This window comes from Astatotilapia calliptera, chromosome 13, assembly GCF_964374335.1.
Source record: "Astatotilapia calliptera chromosome 13, fAstCal68.1, whole genome shotgun sequence".
Lineage (NCBI taxonomy): Eukaryota > Metazoa > Chordata > Actinopteri > Cichliformes > Cichlidae > Astatotilapia > Astatotilapia calliptera.
This window is the reverse complement of record NC_137434.1, coordinates 31627703-31650929: the sequence shown is the minus strand read 5'-3', so window position 1 is coordinate 31650929 and position 23227 is coordinate 31627703. Positions and strand designations below refer to the sequence as shown.

The window sequence follows — 23227 nt, the reverse complement described above, 5'->3', positions numbered from 1 at the left end:
GAGCGGCGAGGTCTATCGCGATAGCTTAATTTCTCTATCGAGTAAAAGTTCTATCGCGATACATATCGTTATCGTTCTATCGCCCAGCTCTACTGAAAACTAAACATTTCACACCTGAGCCTCAACTCTCGCGGCCCGGTACCAAACGACTCACGGACCTGTACCGGTACCAGGCCCGGGGGTTGGGGACCGCTGATTAAGAGGACCCGAGGGAAGCTCGGAAAGCTAAGCAGAAGTTATTTGGAGAGGAGAGTGACGGCCGTTGGTTGAAAAGAGAGGTAAAAACCTTCAGTGGTGTGGAAACATTATGGGTTCAGTCAGACGTGGATCAAGTAGACACAGTGTGTAAACTTTGCTACGGTGTCGTAGCTGCACCACAGAGCAACACTGCAAAGTTCACTAAACACAGATGTTTACATTTTTCATTTATTTTTTATATTGCAAACATTTGCACTGTTATCAGTATTTGTACACTATTTTAGATTATTTTTTGACAATCTTTAAAGTCATCATTCAACACATTGTTATTGTTAAATAAATATCGTCAAATAATCGAGATCTCAATTTCAGTGAAAATAATCGTGATTATCATTTTTGCCATAATCGAGCAGCCCTAATTTAAATTCATATTTCCAGCACTTAAAGAATGTGTTTTATGCCACTTAGGAAATAAGACAACAGTCATGCAGTCAATCCCATTTTAGCAGGCGTACTTCAAAGATAAGCTTACAATCTATGATATTGTCGGCTTTTTGTGCAGGGAGATGATTTTGTCACTATACTTAAATCCCATCACATTATGGTTGGTCAGTAACTCTCATAACAAGAAATCGGTATGTGTTTAGGAGTGAACCAGTACTGTTAGCAGAAGCAGGAAGAGGTTACCCGTGAAAAATCCCCCCATGTTTTTACACCGGTGGACTTGCCTGAGCCCAACAGTGACTGCTGACTGGCTCAGGACAAAGCATTTTGTTAATTATTATTATCACTTGACTTTGCCCATCATCTTTATGCACATCACATACAGTCATATCAAATATTTGTTTAATGTGATGTCAGTTAGTTTGAAGGTGAGTAGAAGTCGAACAAGTGAAAGCATCATCGAAGCCAGCACTCATCCTTAGGCCTGGAGTCCACCTTTGAGAAAACGTGATGGTGTTTTTCATTAGTCACCTGTTCCTCCCCGTCAGTCCTCTGAAAGGCAATATCTCCCAGTGAAAAGAACACTGCTGATTGCTTGCATAAGACCATATCAGCCAGTCAACCCTGAGACTATTTCAAGAGGGGATGCAGTGACAGCTGGGCTGAAAATCTCTGCTCATGAAAGTTAAAATGTTTGAAATAATCATTAAATCTAAAAAACAACAACAACAAATGTGTTGGTTTACGATTAGGTTGGATCCAAAGTCAGGTGTTCCAGCACCAAAGCAACGTTTGTCTTTTCTAATCTATCTGTTGTAGGCATTACATTTATATACAATCCCAACAATGTCTCAACATGACCATGTTATACTGGATCTGGTCCCCAAACATTAGACAAGCCCCATTTCTTTTCAAACATAAACTCCAAAAATATATTCTTTCAAGCCAATACTGTAATATAAAAGACTTAAAATCACACACAACATATTAGTATTTAGTATTATCCTTTTAGCTGATTGTTTTTGGGGTTATACTGAACTGGTCTACCAGCCACCGCCACCTTTCATAGCCGTTGTCTGGTCTAAATCTCTGAACCTTTTCTGAATGTTGTTGGTAGCTGTTCTACCCAGGTGTGGTGGGCACTGTAAGGAATGGAGTATGTCTTTGATATGTGCTGTATTGCATTCTCCCTCCTCCCTCTCTACTCAAGCACTTGGGCAGAAGGGTGATTCCCCTGCTCCCATCTCTCCCATCTCCCCTCTCCACTCCCCCGACTCTCTGGAAGAGCTCTCTTTGACCGAGAGTCCCAACCAGCCCCCTGCTTCAGGATCTGCCGCACCCCTGGGCTCCTTCTCCACTGAACCCCCTGCTACTCTTTCCAAGGACATGCCTTGGGGGGGTGACTCTGGACCAGGCAGTAGTAAGAATAAGGAAGACCCTCTAGATCCATTAGCTGGTCCTTACCTGAGTTTAGGGAAAGACCCAGGGCCTCATAATCCATGCGAAGACAGTGGCATTTCCTTTTCGCCTGACGAGAAGCTGATTAGCTCAGACAGGTCTTCCACTGGCCCCTCCCCCGTGAATCCCCAGATGATGGTCCCTGAGTCTCACGTTGCCTCCTCTAACCCAACAGAGCACTGGGATTCACCATACCTAGCTTCTCAAGACAACACCAAGCCCTCAATGGATTCCTTCCCCAAGGACATGGGCTCCATTAACCCCCCAAGTTTTGAGCCAGACCTGCACGGCAACCAGTCTGACGAAGAAGATGACTTGATGTACGAGGTGAAGAAGAACAATAACCCATTTGATGGCTTTTCCCCACTTGCGGACAGCGGCTACTCACATTTTGGAGACTCCAAGTCAGACAGCAGAGCATCTAAAATGTCCGATAGTCCAACTCCCGATCTGGTCCAGTATGGGCAGATTGGAGAATCCCAGGAAAATCTACCATCTTTCTTGGATGAGGGAAAAACATTTGAGCCCGGCAAGATGACTGCCGACTCACTCGTGCAATCGATGAATCAGTTCTCATCTGGTCTCAGAGATGATGATGATGATGATGAAGAGGAAGAGGAGGATTCTGCTCTGCCGCCTTCGCTTCCAGACATCCTGAAGTCTTCCCCGCTCAACCCCGACAAACTAGACTCCGGCTCCTCTGAGGGAAGTCCGGAGGAGCAGAGCCCCATCCTCGAACGAAGGATGATGGAGTCGCCCAATCCTCCGATCAATCTGTCTGCTAATAACCCCTTTGCTTTTGAGGCTAAAGTTTCCCTGCTGAAAGAGATGACTGAGGAGATGGAGGGGAGAGCTACAGATAAAGAAAAAGCAGAAGATGACAAAACCTTTGGCGCATTTGATCTCGTCAAAGAGGCCGAGGAAACTACCCCAACTAAAGCAAAAGAAGAGGAACCTGTCAAGATTCAACAGAAAGATTGGTTTTCAAGCCACGATTCTCCCAAAATGACCGGAAAGTTTGAGCCACTCGACTTCCAGAATAAGAAGACCCCTGCTGAGGATTCGGATTCAGAGTCTCCAACAGCAGACTCCCTTTCGCCGGTCTTGGAAGCAATGGCAAAGAACCCTGCCAGCTTCCAGGTGGAAACTGACAAGAAGGACCTGAAGATGGAGCTGGAGGAGCCGGAGATGGCCGAGGAGGTCTCCGAGCATGAAGTCTCCTCTGAGGAATTTGAATTCATCGAAAGACCACCTAGGGGTGTTATTGACGAGTTTCTCGAAGCTCTGGATACTTCCAAGTTTGCAGCCTCCAAGCCCCCGGAGATCCCCATGGATGATGATCTCAGCTTTGGACAAAAGGATCCAATCGCAAAAGTAGCCCCGCCCCCGGAGGTTGAAGAAGAAGCTCCAAGTCAGAGCTCCTACCGCCTCCTCACACAGGCCTCCCCCCAGAAAAGCAAGGCTGAGCTGGAGAAGCTCGACATCCAGCAGCCCCCACCCCCCCAAGCTCCTACCACCCATTCCCCTGTTTGCAAACCAGAGGAGCCAGCGGCGAAGAAGAGCGCGGAGGGCGGCAAACCGTTTAAGATGCCAAACCTGAACATAAGAGCAGGTAAAATAACCCAGTTCCAGCATGGATACCATCCCCCACTACACTTTTACTGGCACTTCCATGTTCATCCACATAACTTCCATCTCCATTCTTAGTTCCCCTCCATTACTTTCTTCCATCCAACCAACCAGTCAGTGTTTCCTTTGGTTGCATCGTCTTTTTGCATTTCTTTGAATCTTAACATTTGCATTTTGTAGTTGTGTTCCTCATCGTTCGACCTTTTGTTGGATTTTGTGCATTTGTCTCATTCGAGTAACACCATTTCTGTGCATTTGATCACTTTATTTTTTTTATGTTTAAAAACACGGTAAGTAAAGCTGGTTTTGATTAGTTTTTGTTAAATTTTGATTTGTCCTTTTTAAACCTAAACTTTTTAAACAAAGCTTATAGAGTAGAATATACAAACACTAGTCCACCAGGCGTTTCTGGTTGCCTGCTGAGCATTTTTGTTTTGAATTCGATCATCTTACTCCCTGGTTTTATCTTCCTCCCTCTGGACATAACCTGAGATGTTGGACTGAAACCCAGCACTACCTCAGACCCCAGCATCCGCTCACATGCACACAGAGAACCGACCACACCCTGTTCCTGAGTTTTACTACATGTTTTACTGTCACACAGGACTGTGTCAGATTTCATGCTCTGAGGCTGAATGCTTTAGTGTCATTTACTGATAACCTGTGTGCTGAATAACCTGAACTGTAATGAGTCAGGAGGACGTTGTACTTTCCGCCTATAAACTGCTCAGGACTGGATGTTCACATTAACATGACCAGAGCTTTTTAATGAGCCGAGTGTACGTTCACTTATCCCTGTGAGCCCAAAGCTGCTCTAAACATCGCCTTGGATCTGTATGATGTCACTGAGGGAGGCCCCCACCTGCTGTCTGTCACCTTTGGGATAGTTATGGTTAGATTTGTTTGGACTGCAGCTCAGTGATTCATCTGCAGGTCTATTTACTTTATTTTATTATTTGTTCAGCCTCCGTGGCTTCGGTGGTCAGTGTGATAACGCTCCCTGGCTGGTGCATTGCAGGAAACCGCCTCAGTTATTAATATGTTGCATATTATTCCTGCTTCTGTCTTACACTTTTGTTGAAATGTTCTTTACCAATTGCCCAAAAGAGGCATTTTGGGGCCTTGAAGCAGCTTCTGCTGCCTCCTGTAAAACGCAGAGCGGATTTCTGCACAGTTCCAGTTCCTGTTTCGTCTGTTTTTGGTTCGTTTTCATTTTGCCCTGAGGGGATGATTGGAGGAAAACTGCAGCGTGACAAAGTTTCTGTGAGCTGAGCGGCGGGTTGATCAGAGTTTATCAGACAGACGCAGAGTTGTGTCCTTCGGGGCTTGTAGGAGGCATCTCTGTGAGCGCGGCAGAGCCTCATCTTCCTTTAAATGGCCACTGATATCGATCAGCTCACAGCAGGCTGTGTAAGCGGACTGTGGTTCTAGGATGAGCTGCCGAGGCTTTAGGTGTGTGCGCGCGTGTGTGTGTGTGTGTGCGCGTGTGTGTGTGCGCGTGTGTGTGTGCGCGTGTGTGTGTGTGTTGGGATCTCCTGTTAATTAAAGCCTCCTCCTCCTCCCTGCATTGCGACACTGGCAGCCCCACAAAGGGTTCTCCGACCCAGAAAACACTCAGCAAATGTTCTTCATTATGCAACCCGAGGTGCAGCGCTGCTGTCTGAGCTCCTCTTCCTCACCGATGAAAACATCAGCTCACTGATTTCCTTACATGTGTGAGCACACTGATTGCATCAGATGTCTCGTTTTGTCTGAGGCTCAGTTTGCTGTCATTTGTAACAAAAGCAGAAAATCTTTGAACTTACGTATAAAAACTCGAGCTTTCAAGATGAGAAATAATGTCAGTCAGTGCTGGAAACCGCAGTTCCTGTAGTGTCCAGCAGAGGCAGCAGTGAGCCCATCACCATAGACTCCCATGTAAAAACTTTACAGCCTGACACAAACTTTTGTTTTGGCAGAGAACGTTTCAATAACCCACCTGGATAAAGCCTTGCATTATTAGGGGTGTGGCCTCTGACGGGCAGCTGTTTGCCAGTCTTCACCTCAGCTAACTGGCATCCCTGTGACTGTGTTTATGATGATGAGTTTAATGTAAACAGTGAGTTGTGGAACAGTTTGAATGATGTGACTGGAGAAAGCTGTGACAGTCTCCTGATTCATAACACAGATCCAGCCCGGGACGTCCTCCTGGCCTGACCCGATGACATGCTGGATAACTGTGCCACTGTGTCCACATTATCAAATCAAAGCTGCTCAGTGCTTTTATTTTGGAAGCCAGAGGGGAAAAAGCTGCTGGAGCGTGTCCAGCTCCCCGCTGAGGGAGAGCTTCTGCAGGTTTCTACTGTGGGGAATGCGTCACGTCCCCACTGGATTACAACAGCAGAGGGCAAAGTCATTCAGAGTCAGATGAAGGTGGAGGGTCACTGTGTGCAAACGTGCACTTCCTCTTTATGTAATCATCTGTTTGCACAGTGAAATCACTGCAGCTCAAACTGTGGGCATCCAGCTGGAGACTGAAGTTCACATTTAGACGACTTTCTCATAGCTCGAGCCTGCAGGAAGAAGCAATCACGAGCTCTGAGCACAAATATGTAAAATGTGTCCCATAGAGGAGAGGTGATGGTGTGTTTGCTATCAGACCATCTCGTGCACATTGTCAAAGCACAGATAAGTGATGACGTTTCGGTAACGCTCCCTGAGTTCGCTGTTTTAAACTGATGCAGCAGGAAAGTGTGTGACGCTGCACATCCTCCACCCAGTGGTGGGAGGCTGCAGTTAAGTCAAATACAAATACAAATGTAGTTAAACCAGCCGGTGTTGCTGTTGCACACAGTCATGCATTAGCGAAATGATGCTAATCTTAACGTGATGGAACAGAAAAGCAACGCTCGGTCCGAGCTGAGGAAGTTTGTTTGTGGTTTGTGTGGAACTGTGATGAGGCCTTTATGTGGCTGTATGCCACACATGCAGCAGTAATGTCCAGGAGGTTTTTTGGATTAAACGTCCAGACTTTGGGCCTGGTTAAAACTGAGCCCTGAAACTGTTTCAGTCAGATGTGTTTGCTGATGTGGCTGAAAGAGAGAATAAAAGAGGGATAAAGGACGTTGGTGCCCTCTAGTGGCTCAAGTTAATAATTACCACTCTGATGACACTAGTGCAGCTCAAAGCCTCCTGCAGGTCCTCGGTGCTTCGTTCTGTTCTTTAAAGCTTTTCTGCCTTTATTCATTTTCTCAGCCATAATCACCTTGTTGGTGTCAGTCACAGTGGTTTGAAGGCAGATCTGATGATCAGTTTCATGTTGGAGAACTGAAAGAAATACAAACATGTCTTTGCAACGGTTTGATAACAGGGGGCGCGGTTAGTTCGCAGTGACATTAGATAGTGATTAGATACTGAGTGGAACAGAAGCCGTGATTAACCGATCAATAACAGCTTATTATTGACTTTAAACTCATGGTAAACTGACTGTGTGGATTTGGGTCAGACAAAAACACAACATGTAACGACTCTTTGGCTGTTTTGTGACATTTTTTTAGACTAATTTCAAAGTGGTCCTGTATATAAAAGATGGATGGAAAGTCCTGGCTTTGAAGTCTCAAGTTTTCTGAAACCAGATATTACAACCAGGATCTGACCTCCCAGTCGCAGTTAGCCAATGAGCGTCATGCTTTTCCTCTGGTCCGTTTTGACTCTAATGGAGCCAAAATTGACAAAACGAACTTCATGTTTTATTCAGTAAGACTTTAAAGCCGTGACTGAGACCAGGAAATAGTTTACTGAGCTCAGAGTCCAGGTGAGCAGCTGGCTCAGTGTCAATCAGACGTAAGGAGTCGCCCCCTGCTGGACATTAGAAACAATTGAAGACACTGATTGCACCAAAATCTGCAGCTGAAGAACAATAAGGCGTGCTGTGCATTAACTGCACTGACAGCCCGTCCAACAAGGATTGTGTCACTTTGCACTCATTAGCTGGTATCTGTGTCCTTGTGATGTGCCCATGCGCTGCATTAATATGGTCACATGAAACAGCCCAGCATGGCTGAATTGTTTCTGAATGCGGACAAACCAGTAGGTGGCGTGGCCGTCTTTTATATACAGTCTGTGGCTCGAGGTTCCTGCATCGTGGTGTCATCGCCTGCTTCGTCAGCAGATTTCGCTGTGACGGGATGACAAAGGAAAACTAGGGGGACATCCAAAGAAAAAGGAACATGATTTTGGCTTTGTGTGAGGAGGAGGAGGAGGAGGAGGAAGCCAGAGCAGGCAGACAGGGAGGGTGGAGGCTGGAGGGAGGAGGGAAGGTGGGGGTTAGGCTGAGCCGGTTATAGTTGCTGCGTCAGAGCGCTGGCAGCAGACAGTCAGCTGACAGCCAGCGGGAGGGACTTATTCGCCCGCTGCAGTCACCCCCCCTCAGAGGAAGCCTTGCTCAGGTTCTCCCCTCCCTCCTCCTCCTCCCTCCTCCTCCTCCTGCAGCCCGACACACACACCTTTCCTCACACTCTCTCTGTGCTGCTGCCTGTCGGGTCCCTCTCTGAGTGGAATGACTGTTTGCTGATCGGACGGCATGGATAACAACTCTGTGGACAGAAAGGAGTGTGACGCTGCCGCCAAGCACTGGAAGGAGCAGGGTAAACCTCCACCTTTCTGCCTCGTCCTCCTCCCGCAGCTCCGCCTGCACACACCGCTCGTGTTTTACCGCTCTGACTTTCCTTCGCCTGCGTTAGACGCCCACGTTGTGCTGAATTAACCTGAAACTCTGCAGATGTGTGCGGCTCAGGAGTCTCTGACTCGCTTTAGCCTCGTTTAGCTTCCTAAGAGGTGAACAGCTTGACCTCAGAGCAGGTTTGTGGGGTCTGTCTCGTGTGGGAGCTGCAGAATTTTCTGGCTCGTGTTCGGGTGTCGTCCCTGCAGCTCCGGGACCTTTGGACAGTCGGCCAGTCAGCCACTGTGACCAAAGGTGGACAGCAGGAAGGAGGAGGAGGGGAGATCGGAGAGAGGGGTGACGTTAGCTGGCAGGTTAATGATTGGCTAATACAGTGGGCACATGCAGATGAGCTGGAGCAGCAGCAGCATGCGTTACATGAGGGTCGTGTTAGAGCTGCGGGACCTCGATCTGCTGGTTTCCTTGTCCTCACGTCTGAGCATGTCCAGCTTTCTGTGAGGAAACTCAACAATTATCAGTTTAACAAACAACACATTTCTTTATCTTGGACATTTATTCACATTTTTAATCATTTCCCACTAAATTTTCCAGTTTTCTGCTGCTTGTCTTTCTCGTGTGATTGGAAACATTCAGTTTTGGGGGATTTTAGTCGTTATCCTGGCTCTGTTTAATATCATGTGTGCTCAGCTGGGAGCGAAGTCTCGTGTCTTATGAGATCCGTGTGCACACTTCTGCCGAATGAGGTCTGCAGACATCAGCTGAGGGCTGTGAGCAATCACTTTCACAAGCTACAGATAAACAAACAGATAAACCATTATTGTTGTTGTTGTTCCTGCTGCAGCTTTTACCGTGGTGACTGTTTGACCTTTCCCTGGCTCCGGACTGAAGCACAGGTGTGTCTGATGTGACCCGCGTGCAGGTGACTGATGGTTGGATGTCAGTCGGTCACTCGCCGTCTGAGTTTTTAACATCGTGTTCCTGTGCTTGTTATTGGTGGGCTTGTCAGAGTCCTCGACCCTGCTTTGACCCTCTGGCCGTCTTGTTTTGGGTTTTTTCTGTGTGGATTAAATGTTTAAAAAAATCCAGCTCATGCTTTGAGCTTCTCTAATCTGAGGATTTGCTGCTTTTCAGCTTTTTCCCAAAAACGGTGAACTGGTTCCGTGGTGTGGATTTTCCTGGCGGTCTGAAGCTTTGAGCTCTGCTACGTTCTGAAGGTCGTTTCTCATTTTTCAAACAGTATCTTTGAACCTGAGACGTGCTCAGACCTCCTGTACCAGCTGTTCTTTCATTTCTCACGATTTTCAGACTTTACAGAACAAATACTCCAGAAAAAGCATCATTGCTTTCTTTTCTCCGGGTCTTCATCCTGACAAACCAAAGCTTCATTTTCTTTATCTCAACAAAATAAAGGAGAAAACAAGAGGCTGAACAGCCTCTCTGAGGACTTTCCAACTCTTACTTTTTCAGTTTGATGTTTTTTAGAGTTGGTCACAGAAAAGCTGCACGTCTGTAAAAATATACAGAAACACTGTCCATAGATTTCAGAGTGATGAAGCTGAACCAATCACACGCCTCTTTGCTGGAGGTGATCCGTTCAGTCGTTGATTTCATCAGCCTGACTAAAGTCTGAGGGTTTTTCTGCAGTGTAATCGCTCACAGGAGCTGCTCACCGCCACGGTTTCAGTTTACTGTAAGACAAAAAATCAGCTGCAGTCAATAGTGTTGATTAGCTAATCAATTAACAGACTAATGAAGAATTTGTCCTCAGGTTTCTGTTTGATAACCACAGAAAGGCTTTGATGTTGACTGCTGTGATGTACGAACTTCATTAGTGATGGGAGAAAACTAAGGTTTGGTTTGTGGCACGCATTTATTAATTTATAATTATATTCAAGTATATGACCACCGCACGGTTTGATGTCGTTTTTCCTGCTGCATTACGTGAACCTTGGTCTAGAAAAGTTAGCACGTTAGCATCTTTGAAGTGGGCGTGGACTGCGTCCTTTATTTCCTGTCGTCCATCTTTCTAGGTTGAAGTTTTTAATAATAAGCTGTGTATTTACAGTAATCCTGCTCTAAACACTCAGTTTAACATAGTTCTTTTACACTGTTGGATCTGAATGATGTCACAGAGCAGGGATGTCCCAAATATGGTCATCTCAGGCACAGAAGCCCCACCCATCTGTTTTTTGTGGTGGCAGCCAATTGTAACAATGTTGACATAAGGAGGAGGAGCTAAAAAGGCAGGTACCAAGGTCCAGAATCAGATATAAAGAAGGGTTGTTTGGAACTGTGAATCATGCAAAGCAGCTGTAGGAATAAAACGGGAAGTAGAATGACTCCACTGTAGCATCATGAAGGAGGACGTACTCGATTTAAATGATGCAGCCGTGCACGAGATGCTCTTTCAGGAAGTTCTTGTAGACCTTTCAGAGTAAATGTTCGAGTAGTGAAGATGTCAGTGACGCAGTTGAACTAAAATCATATTTGTCTCACTTTAATGTTTCAAAAGCTCAAATGTTCTTTCACGCCGCTCGCTGCTGACCATCATGTGTCCTTCTGCTGTTGCATCATCTGAGGTCACAGCGCTGCTTTCACTTCCCGTGTGTGTGTGTGTGTGTGTGTGTGTGAGAGATTAATGAGCGATGGCCATGAAGTGACAGAACGTGTAGCCGTGAGGCTGTCGCACTGTGACTAAGCAGTATTTGCTGTGTGTGTGTGTGTGTGTGTGTGTGTGTGTGTGTGTGTGTGTGTGTGTGTGTGTGTGTGTGTGGGGGGGGGCTGCAGTGAATTAACTCAGTTTTGTGTTGCAAGCTAGCCTGAGGACACAGCTCAGTGACTCACCTCCGTCCTCGGTTCAGACGCTCTGAGTCTGATCGCACGTTTTTATAAATCAGACCGAGCTACACTCGAGTGATGCTGAGCTCGACTGTTGATGAAAAGGTTCCTAACAGGAAGTGTTTTTGAGTATTTTGGTCATTTTTTTTCCTGCAGAAAAACATTTTTCAGTTTAATTCTTCGGCTTTCTGAGCGAGCGCCATCCAAGCTGACGAGAAGGCAGCTGTCCAGCTCACAGCCTGACGACAGGCTGCTTTTATTTCTTTTACACGATCACATGAAGTCCTGTAAGCTGTCACATTAGGCCGTTTTAAAATTGCAGTATACACATTGACCTCTTGTACATCATCACAGCTTTGAAGCAGGGACTGACGTGTTTTCACACTCAAAGCGACGTTCAGCTGCTGGGTCAGTCGATCAGGTTTATTCATGCAGCACCAAATCATGGGGATCAATAAAGTATCCATTATTATTATTATTATTATTATCACAGCAGCAGCCTCGAGGTGCTTTATATCGCACAGTAGATCCTACAATAATAGAGAAAACCCAACAATCATATGACCCCCTATGAGCAGCACTTTGGCCACTGTGGGAAGGAAAAAATCCCTTTTAACAGGAAGAAACCTCCAGCAGAACCTGGCTCTGGGAGGGGCGGGGCCAACTGCTGTGATTGGTTGGGGTGAGAGAAGGAAGACAGGATAAAGACATGCTGTGGAAGAGAGACAGAGGTTAATAACAGATATGATTCAATGCAGAGAGGTCTGTTAACACATCGTGAGTTTATAAACCGCCAGCTCAACCTGTAATTATACAGAATAATTTATTCGCAGAGTTTATAGTGGCGTAAACGCAGAGCCTCTGTTTTGTTCTGATGCCGGGCTGGCGGCCGTTTGAACCCTCGCAGGTATCCACCGCGGTGTGACGACCTTACATCGATCAGATTACGGCGATGAAGAAAACAAAGCCTGCGTTGTGATGGATGACAGAAGTGCGATTTGCTGGCAGGTGAACATCAGACTGGTTGCAGCAGGTGAACTCTGTCGTTGGTCTGATCGTCTTACCTGAGGCTCGACGGCGAGCCGGGTCTGCTGGTGGCTTTTCCAGTCTCACTGGTTTGTGAGCGTCTGCAGCAGATCAACCCTGAGGACGAGCGTGCTGTCCCTGTCAGACGCATCAGCATGTTTCAGATGCTCAAACTTCCTTTCGTGGTTTCTAGAGCAGTTCGCCATCCGCACCGTGTCGCTCAGTCGCCTTCACCATGATTTGAGCTTTCAGCCTTCGGGATATTTGATCGTCTGACTCTGGAGCTTCGCTCTGTCGGTTTCTCAATGATAAAGACGCCGTTAAAGCAGCCGCTCTCCTTCAGCACGCCGTCCATCAGTAACGTATGAACAAACGAACTGCAGCTCTCCCAGCATGCACCGGTGCAGGGATTGCTACTGAACATGAGCTGATGTACCATCTGTTGGATTCCTCACCGTTCAGTCTTCTTCTGTCCTCTGCAGCTGCGTTGGTCCTTCCACAGCCTTGTGACACGCTGCCTCCTCCTGTGGCGACCATCCTTGTTAGGAAGCCTGTTGCTCCTTTCACACCGACCTCTGCTTCCTTAGTTTGAGTCGTGGAGGTTTCATTGTACTGACCTGCAGTCAGCTTCAGGCAGGGTTGTTTTAATGACTGCATGAAGTGTGGAGTCTTCCTCACTGCTGGACGGAGACAGGCCTTCCTCGTTTCTCTTTCCTCATAAATTTGCTTTTTTCTTTGTATATTTTTGACGTTTTGGTCATGAATCTGGCCCCCCCCCTCTCCGTGACCGTATTTCCTGGTAAATTTGCCCGTTTTTGGCTCGTTTTGGTTTGCGTGATTTTGTTCGTCTTTAAATGTGAAAGTTTGAGTCTTTTCCTCACAAATGTGCAACGTTCATATTCAACATGAGGAACTTGACCTCCTGGTCCAGACCCTCGCTGCCTTCAGCGGGCAGGGGAGTGTCCCGGGTTTAAAGCGGACCCGTGCGGGCTCAACCTGTCCCAGCAGAGGTCCGTGAGTGAGACAGAGCCTAACTGCGCATGCCCGGCCCCCCTCCTCTGCCTCACCTCTCTCAGCGGAGCTTCAAGATGGACGCCAAATGTGGTTAGTGTGGCTCTGATCTTTTGTTTACCGTCTCTCCTGTCTCCATCCGCCGCTAGCGTCGCGTTTATGACCGGTTTGCCTTTGCATGAGCACCGAGAGCGGGGCTCCTTTCGAGGCGGGAAAGGCTGTCGTTGAGTCGGGGAGGACTGAAGGCGCACCGGGCCGCCTGCGGGAGGTCATGCCGGACGGTTTGACGGCTCGTCCCCGCGAGGAGGCGAGCAGCCGGTGGGGACAGACGGAGAGCATCCCGGGGAGAAAAACTAAAACATTTAGGGGGGACGGTATCCGTGTCAGAGAGGGGGGGGGGGATTAAAGCAGCGGCCGGGTTTAGCTCGCTGTGATGCGGGTCTATTTTTAGCCAGCCTCCATCGCTCCTAGCACGCCTGCTACCATATGTAGCCAGGCGGACACATTTGGATCCCAGACCCTCCTCCACCTCCTCCCGTCTGTCTCTTCTCATGTTATGTGCTCGGTCCGAGTCTTTACGACCGCACGGTAGGCGGTCTACCGGCTGCTAACGGCGTTAGCACCGAGTTAGCACGTTGAGCAGAGAGATAACTAGCTGTCGGCTAACGTAGCATCTGTCAGCCCACATGTAGCCTGTAAACGGGATGAGCCGTCTTTCTCGTGGCTCTGTGTAAATAACGGTGGGTCTCTGAAGGGGTTTGGGAGCCGTTATGATGGGCGTCAGTGAACGCACCATCAGAGCCAGTATAAAACACTAACAGGGAGTCCTGGTGTGAAGCTCACTGTGCGCGGTGTCCACAACAACACGAATGCAAACGAAATCATTTTATTTTTGATGAAACGTTTCTGCTCTGCGTTTCTGTTTAAAATGAATTGAACGACACACAGTCTGATTACTCTGAGTTTGTCCTGCATGCATTAGCACACTTTCTACAGTCTGGTGTATTTACAGTAGTTTCTATACTGGTGTCCTTGGACAGGCAGTGTTAATGTTACATAAAGGAAAAATCACCCAAATTATTTTAACTGGACTTTAAGTTCAGGTTTAATTTATTTAAAGACTGGATTAGCTGTAAATAAAACCCAGGAGCAGACTGTTTGCAGGGTGAATGCAGAGGTTGGACTCACTCGTGTTTCTGTCAGGAGCATGGAGACCGTAAAACATTTATGTCATCGCACAAAAAGAAATGAAACGTGCACTGAAACAATCTGCTGTTAGGCTAACAGCCCTGGAACGTGTGGCCCGGGGAACCTGAGCGGTGCAGCTAAACAAGTTCATCCCGGCTGGATGGAGAGAACCTGACGGCCGCGGTGAGCGGCGTGACCACAGCGGCCGTCAGCTGTTAAGCCTTTCTGCTTCAGTGTTTGAAGCATCGTTTGGCTCTGCGCAGACTGGATCTGCAGTGTGTGGTTGGCTGTACTCAGCTGTGCGTCACACAGTTTGGAAACACATTGATGTCGTTTCATCGTTGCGATCAGAGCCTCCCGCTGCGTGCGGCGCTCCTTCAGTGCAGTCGCGACTGTTTTAAGCCGAATTCACGTTTAAAACGTTTTCCTTCAGCTGAGAATCTAAAGCTCGCTCAGAGCAGATGTAGAGGACGGGAGAGCTCTGAGCATGACCACCTCCGGTCCAGGATTCAGCATCTGTTACCATGGTGATGGAGCTGGGATAGCAGCCATGTGCCGTCCTTTCATAAAGTGTTAATTATTGATTATTGGCTGGACTCGAGCTCGTAGCTGAAATGTGTTTAAACATTTTTACTGTTCCTAAATCAAGTTGTCACATATTCATCGTCATTATTTACGCTGTATCTGTTGCATATTTTGGTCTTTTGAGAAACTATTAAAGTCGGATTAGATGATTTTCATCCTCGTGACGTTTTCTTAACCTTAAATCTTTATTTCTGAGCGTTGCATTTAATCATCTGCTGGTTCAGCTTCTCAAACTTTTAACTGCTTCTGCTTCTCGTTCACACGTCTGACAGCAAACTGATTATCCTTAAGCTTCAGAAAGCAGACGGACATTTCACTCTTCTGGAGGAGTTATTGGGTTTTGTCTGTTGGCAGCAGGAAAAGCTGAGGCTCACCTGAGCGGAGCAACAGGCAGACGTCTGGGATCTTTTCAGTTTTTCCGGTTTGCTTGCTTTCCTCTGATGAAATATAAAATTTCAGGGATAATGTTTGAACATTTGATGATACGGATTCATTTTCTGGAATATTTCGGCCCGTCGTCTCACTGTGAAGCTGCTTCCTTATCACAGAGCATGTTATCTGGTGACTCTGAATGGCGCCGTTTATTCTTCGGTGCTTTGTGGTGCACTTGAACTCTTCTCCCTGACCTGCTGCAGTGAAACGTCTGCGAGCCTGCAGGAAACCCGGCGCTCTTTCACTTCTAATATTGTCCGCTGACCTGCCTGGAATTCCCTGATGAAATATAAGCGTGCTCGGAGCAGGTCATGAGCTCAGCTGTCGCTCAGGAGGAGCTAACCTCCCCGCTCGCCTTCTCAGCGCCCGTCAGAGAAGGGAGGACTTCCTGTCAGTCAGGAACCTGCAGATTTTTTATTTTAGTGTTTTAGTTTGATGCTGCTGCTGATTGTTTTCAGCAGTGATAATAAAGCCTGTAAGAGTCTATTTTTTTTTTTTTTTTTTTTTTAAATGACATCAGAAACAGCAGTATGCGACATTACGTGATGGCAGAGCTTCAGTTCATCCTTTGTCATTTTTTTTTTTTTTTTTTTTTAATAAATAGGACAGGGGGAATGAATGAGAGAGAGAGGGGGAGAGAAAGAAAGAAAACCAAAGGGGAGAAGAGACGGTGAGAAGGGGGGGGGAAGAGAGAGAGAAAAAAAAAAACTCCTGGGTCACCTGTATGGAGAAAAAAAACAAACAAACAAAAACAAACAGAGGAGACAGCAAACAACAAAGAGCAACATAATAATAGAGAAAACAAAGCACCATCACAATAAACTAGCTAGTCATAGATATCAGTATTTACTAAGTAATAAACGATATTGTGCAGCACGCAAGATAGACAGCGCACAGTGTGCTTTGAGGCAGCAGCCAGGAAAGCTTTAGTCCGCGTCTGTGAATACCCATGTGTGCATACCTGTGTGGATCAGCATGCTTGCATTCCAAAGGTTTCTCCATGTAATGATCTGCTAGGGAGTGTGGGGGGGCCACAGCCCCGTCCTCCAGGGTGTGAAGCGGGTATGGAGGAGATCAAAACTCCAGACATCCAGAGGCCCCCAGAACACAAGAGACCATGGAAGACCAACAGAGGGGCAGCCGCGCCACTGTCCCAGTAAGAGCTGAGGAGAGTCCCAGATGAGGGCTCGCCCAGCAGCCGCGGAGCAGAAGTCAGGGGGAGTTGCAGTGACGCGCCCGTGAGCTCCGCCGGCCCCCAGCTGCGCCTGAGTGACCGAGCCCTAGGCCGAGAGGCCGGGGGCACCCCACCTCCAAAGGGGCCCGAGCGAGCCTCAGGCCCCGACAAGCGGCCGCCAAGGAGTGAGCCGGTGTGTACCCGGACGCCCACCCCCAGACACAAAGAACCACCAACACACCGACAGCCTGTAAGAGTCTAACGTGAAGCTCAGCAGGGACAGAGCATTTTCTTTCACTCTGCAGTGCGATACCTGCAGCAGGTGTCAGGAGGCCACGCCCCCAAGCGGACACAAGCCATGTGCTTAGTAAGCGTAGCCATTACACTCCACCAGACTCCATTCAGAAAAACGGGAATTTTACGTCACAGTGCACACGTTCATGCTTCTGCCACGACTCGAGTGTGTTTAAATTCACAGCTGAGTGACGTTTAACACACGAAACACATGAAGTTGGTGCTCTGCCAGCTCGGCGTGGCTCTGCCTGCACGCTGCAGGAAAACTCAGAGCGCCATTTAGGTGCACGGGGAGCGTGGGGGCGGAGCTCCAGGGGGAGCGCAGGTGAGACCTGCCTTAATGCAGCTCAGCGTCAGGCTGTCAGTATAAACGGTGATGTTGTACCCAGACTGAGCGCAGCGCTCTGAGGTTCTCGCTGTGTTCTGCATCATTTTTACCACAGACGGGTGAAAATGATCATCGTGTATATTTTCATGTGTCAGGCAGCTGTAACAGAGCTGACTGTCACTGGACGCCTGGCCCCAACCTCAGCGCTGAGCATGATGACGATGATGATGATGTGTGTCTTCAGTCATTGCTGCTGGAGGTAAAAGTGAATCAAAGTCCCAGAGAGACGGACAAGAGTCTGAGTCAGCTGCTGCAGGGTTTAAACTCTGTATGAGGCCGACTGAGCGTGACCTCTGACCCCTGGATGCTCCACTCTAAGATGATGTCATGCAGCGTCCATGTGAGAGGGCAGAAAATCTGGTTTCGGCTTCGCCCTGCAGGCGCTTTAAAGTCAGTGTGTTTCCTCCCGCTCGCGTCTGCTGACGGTCTCGTGGTCGCTGATCTCTGATCTGTTTGTGCCGCTTGGACAAAAACAAGGAAAATGATGCAAATCACCAACAAACAGGGAAGAAAAGCTGGAAGCTTGTTAGAGCTGCAGGAGGAAGGAAACAGTTGGGTTTGGTGTCAGGTCATGGGCTGATATCGAATCACCAGTAAAACTTTAATGTTTGTAGAGTCATAATAATGAAATCTGTGGTCATGATGAGTGTGGACATTCACCTTTGGAGCAGGAGGTCTGAGGGGAGAGCAGGACAGCATCACCGTGCAGATCGTTAGTTACAATATCTAACCACACAAACTGTTTCTTCTCCTATGACGGTTTTTGCTGCTCTTCCCGCTGCAGTGGTGGATCTCCTCTACTGGCGTGATGTGAAGACCACGGGCGTGGTGTTCGGCGCCGCCCTGCTGCTGCTCCTCTCCCTGACGGTGTGCAGCATCGTGAGCGTGTGCTCCTACATCTGCCTGGCCCTGCTCTCAGTCACAATCTGCTTCAGGATATACAAAGGCATCCTGCAGGCCATCCAGAAGTCAGATGAGGGACACCCATTCAAGTGAGTACCGCCCGTCTGCAGAGTTGTCAGAGGTTGAAGTCCATAAAGTCGCCTCTACATTAGCAGAGTTTGATTATTTTTCCATGTTTTCTTGAAAAATGTCAAAGTGTCAGACGGTGAGTCGTGTGTCCACGGGAGCTGCTGAGGGCAAATTAAGCTGGTTGGAGACCTGCAGCACCTCCCTGTAGTGAAGGACACACAGTGTCGACCCAGAGCTGCAGTAGATGCTCTGGCCTCTTCGGTTTTAGGGTCAAAGGTCATTAATAAAAACAACAAATCTGTTCTGAGCTGCTGGAAAAGCTCGAGCAGTTTCATCGGCACTGAGTTTCCATAAAATCTGTCTCGACGAGATAAAACGAAGCAGATCTTTGATCAAACAAAACAGGAAATAAAGGTTTGTTTTAAAATGCCAGGAAAATCCTCCTGAGGGGATTTAACCAGCAGGAGGAGAAACGGGAGGAGCTTTCAGCTGTGAGCGAGGAGGAGATGAAGCTTCGGCATTCATAGATTGGAGTTGAATGACTTGGCAGGTGCAGAGCGGTGAGGGACGGGAACGCCGAGTTATTTATCGTAACGACGTGAAAACAGCCTGACTGACTTCATCAGTTTGTTCTTGAGCAGCGAGTTCGAGCGTCCACCATTCATACGACCAGAGAACGTGACGTTTTTTTGATACAGAGACTGGTTTTACTGGTTTTGAAGTTGAACTTGGATGTTATATTTTTCTATAAAAATTCAAACTAATCATCGATATAAAAGAAAAATGTGGGAAAATATATTGTAAATGTCTTAAGTGGCACTAAAGTGGTTCAAATGTCGACAAGCCACGCCCCTAATAATGCATACGTGAAGCATTAAGTTTAAAAGGGTGAGTCATAAATGTCTGTATGAAGGGGAAAGGATCTATAGTGCCAAAACACAGACTCCCCGCTGCCTCTGCTGGACGCTAGAGGAACTGCAGCATATCTTTACAGTGTTGACCTCTGCTGTGCCCTGCAGGCAGTATCTGGACCAGGAGGTGGCGCTGTCTGAAGACATGGTCCACAAGTACAGCGACATGGTTCTGGCCAAGCTCAACAAGACCATCGGTGACCTGAGACGCGTGTTCCTGGTCGAAGACCTGGTCGACTCCATCAAGGTGAGTTTGAAGGCTCGTGTTTCTCTGCAAGTGTCCCGTAGCTCCGCCCACAGCTCCCCCCGCATGACGCGGGCGCTGCGTCCGCGTGCGCACACGGGCTCGTGCTTTTTGAGGCTGTGTTAATGAGCGGCACCTGCACTGGCTTACTGCGAGTGCAGGTCAGCGTTCAGGCGGCGCTGCAGCTGTCGGGGGCTGTCGTCGCCTCGCTGAGCCCCTCCCACCCCCCGGCCTGCTGTCCAAATACAGATCTGCAGCTCAGCGGGCAGACGCGCCGCCGAGATTCCCTTAGAGGGTAAAAAAACTGATAGTTTTAATCCCCCCAGGAGCCGCTTCAAGCCTCAGGAATGTCTCACAGACAGGGTGCATTCTGGGATACCCCCGCTATTCTTCTGCCTCTGCTCCAACTTCCTGTTGTTGTCCCGAGTTTTTCCCACCGCAGCAGCTAAATGTCACACGTGTTTCAGTGAGCCTGCAGCCTGAGATGGCACGCTTTAACTGCATCCGCTTACATCACAGCTTCACAAACACAGACTCCACCTCCTAACCTTTGACCCTTCAGTGTGTTAAACCACTGTTCCCTGATTCCTGTGAATATGAAATCAGAAACAAAGTCACAGTTGAGCTGGATGAACCTTTAGTTTTACTCATGAAGTTCTCGAGCCTCCGCTGACTCGTCTCTTCTTCTTCTCTTAGTTTGCCGTGTTGATGTGGATCCTGACCTACGTCGGCGCCTTGTTCAACGGCCTCACTCTTCTTATTCTGGGTGAGTCACAGCGGGGGCGATGATGTCACCAGTCTTAGGGTGGAGGTCTGTGTGTTGTCTCCCTTTGACTCCATCTGGTGGAGATTTTAGGAACTTGCACTGGTCGATTTTGTCTGTCTTCATCAAATGACCAAAACGAAATCCTTTGGAGTCAAATCACAGATAAATGTAACGTTTGTTAAACAGGAAGTCGCGTTAAGATGAACTGCTTTAAAGTGCAGTTTGAGGTTCATTTACATAAAAATACTCGAGTAACACGAAGCACACTCAGCCGCCTCCTCTTCTCCTCCTGCAGGTGTGATCGCAGTCTTCAGCTGCCCGATCATCTATGAAAAGCACCAGGTGAGGGCTCATTTTACCCACAATGCACCTTTCTGTCTGCAGGTTTGAGGGTGCTTGATGGACTGCTGGGAAATAAACCACAGCCAGTAAAGATGTTCTCTACTTGTTTTTGTTATTTTACTGTTAAATACAGAAAGCACGTCGATGATGGAGGTGCTCGTTCTAGTTTTAATGTGTGTGTGTGTTTCAGGCTCAGATCGACCATTACCTGGCTCTCGTCAACAACCAGATCAAAGACGTCGTTGGAAAGTAAGTGAGCAGCAAAACAGCAACTTCCTGTTGTCAAAGCCAACAAAGCCACTGTTTTTAAATTAAGTGTCTGCTGTGGTCGGCCTCGCGGCTCACGGCGGGGTCCTCGCGGCTCGCGGCGGGGTCCTCGCGGCTCGCGGCGGGGTCCTCGCGGCTCGCGGCGGGGGCCTCGCGGCTCGCGGCGGGGGCCTCGCGGCTTGCGGCGGGGGCCTCGCGGCTCGCGGCGGGGGCCTCGCGGCTCGCGGCGGGGGCCTCGCGGCTCGCGGCGGGGGCCTCGCGGCGGCCGTGTTGTATTCTTGAAGACGTCGGTAGTTTCATATCTAGGAGAAGCTGCAGAGCAGACTGAGACAAGTGCAGTTTTAAATCTAACCAATTAAACGTGAGCCCTCGGAGCTGCTGTCAGCTCACTGTTCATGATTATTGGAGTTGTGGATGCACTCGTCCACTATCTCCAGTTTTATTTCTGCTGATGTTGTCGTATCAATAAGACTGATGGTCACATGGTTTCTGCTGAAGGCGCGACTTAAACGTTTTTCTTAACTGTGTCAGATCAAATCCAACAAATACATCCAGGAATATTTCAGGCAGCAGGGCTGCTCTTAGTGAGGCTCACGTTAGTTTCCCAGCTCAGTCTCTGAGACTGACGGGAGAACAATGTAATCGGAGTACTCGGACACATCGATTCGCTCCCTCCAAACCTTTGCTGACTTCCTCCGTGCTGTGAAGTAAAGAGTGAACTCCCCTCAGCTGCAGTCTGAATCAGCTGTGTGACTCCTCCATGGGATCAGTCTGTGCTGCACTAAAGAGATTCCCACATAATTATACACAAAACATTAAAACGTTTTAACCTGATTGTTTCACGCCCAGACGCCTGATCTTTAACGGCCACTTTGATGTTTGCGTTTCTGTCTCGTTCTCGTGCTGACGGCTCGTCTGTTCTCTGATTCGTTCACAGGATCCAGGCGAAGGTGCCCGGGATGAAACGCAAGACAGAGTGACGGAAACAGGAAGTGGGAGTTGGATTCAGGAAGTCCTGAGCCAGATGATTTGATTGAAGGATGGGGGTGTGTGGGTGGGTGAGGGGAGACGGGGTGGATATGAAGGAAGGCTGGAGGAGGGGGAGGGGTTTGGCGTGGACGCAGCCCTTCCAACTGCATTTGTCAAAATAATAAAACATTTTTTTCCAGTTCAGAATTCCTTTTATGTTTTTGTTTTCTGGGAAAGTTGCAGCCGTGTGACGACTCCGAGGTCGGCGCGATGATTTTTCACGTCCCCCTCCCCCGTTTGATTTTTCTTTTTAAAGTCGAGTTTTGAAATGTTTGTTTCTGCGCTTGAAGAAACGCATTTGGATCTTGAGCGAACCCTCGCTCCCTCCACCCGGCGCGCTGTGGGAGGTCGGCTGCTCCTCGGCCGGGTTCGGGGGATCCGTTTTCTGTTTTTGACTTTAGGTTTTCCAGCTGAAGGGTTCGTTTTTGCGTCGGCTGCGGTCGACGAGCGCGAGCGGCCGGCGGCGCCTCTGTTTTTGTTTCTTTTGGTCTGAATATTCTCGCTGATTTTCGGTGTATTTTTGTGATTTCCTGTCGTGTCCCTGAAGCTTGGAGCTCGTTCCTCGGTACGCCGGTTTCGCCTCGATGTGACGAACGACGGATTCACGAACGACGTCTTTGACTCCTGATGAGGCAGCGGGGGGAGGGAGGAGGGTCGTACTACCTTTTAAAATCTTCATCGCTTCTGAGTAACTCTAGTTAGAAACATCTAGAAATCTTTGCCGGACGATTTAAACACATTAATTACATAAAAGTCGTTATTTCCACGTCATCGCAGCCGTCTAGTGACAAACTCTGGAAGGAACGTTTACATTCATCAACATCAGAAAATATTTAAAAAGATTAAAAAGAACCATCCATGGGATTAAAGTAAGCATTCTGTCTGTGGAGCCGTCATCTTAATAAAGTTGCAACTTGATGTGACTTTTGGGAAACCTTCAAGCATTTGTTTGTTATGCAAGTATAATTGTGAATGATAAACTTCATACTTCAATTGTGACGATAAAAAGCTTCCAGCCGGGAGCCGTGTTTGTGGAATGCATTGTGAGATGTAAACAATTATCAATAAAGCTTCTAGACGAAAGCCCCGCCTCCTCGTCAGTCCGTCACTTCCTGTTGCTTGTTAAATACGGAAGCCCGTTTATGCTCAAACGAGAGGAACAAAGGAAAGTAACTTTAAAAAAAAAAAAGTAAAATTCCCAGCAGTTTGATGTGTTGAATGTAGAACTAAATGCACACAGGAGCATAAGAAGTACAATATTTTTATACTCGTGAGAAATCAAGATTCTTTGGTGATGAGCTGGATCAAGTTGCACTTTAAAAGGGTTTTAAATCATGATTAGAAATGAAGACAATTTAAACCCAGCCCATA

General features: G+C 47.9%; 1 protein-coding gene across 5 annotated transcripts in view; it reads left to right on the top strand.

Moving 5' to 3' along the window:
- The window catches only part of LOC113035437 (uncharacterized), a 33528-nt gene extending 10589 nt beyond the window's left edge, over positions 1-22939 (top strand). For 3 of the 5 annotated variants that reach the window (XM_026190997.2, XM_026190996.2, XM_026190999.2), the window contains 7 exons: positions 1853-3712; positions 18110-18317; positions 19317-19455; positions 20149-20218; positions 20514-20560; positions 20751-20809; positions 21765-22939. In XM_026190997.2, the coding sequence (XP_026046782.1) occupies positions 1853-3712; positions 18110-18317; positions 19317-19455; positions 20149-20218; positions 20514-20560; positions 20751-20809; positions 21765-21807 (2426 nt within the window). In that variant the 3' untranslated portion in view covers positions 21808-22939. The remainder of the gene's footprint in view (positions 1-1852; positions 3713-18109; positions 18318-19316; positions 19456-20148; positions 20219-20513; positions 20561-20750; positions 20810-21764) is intronic. The other 2 variants (XM_080288084.1, XM_026190998.2) reach the window with 1 other exon arrangement.
- The last annotated feature ends 288 nt before the right edge of the window (positions 22940-23227 follow it).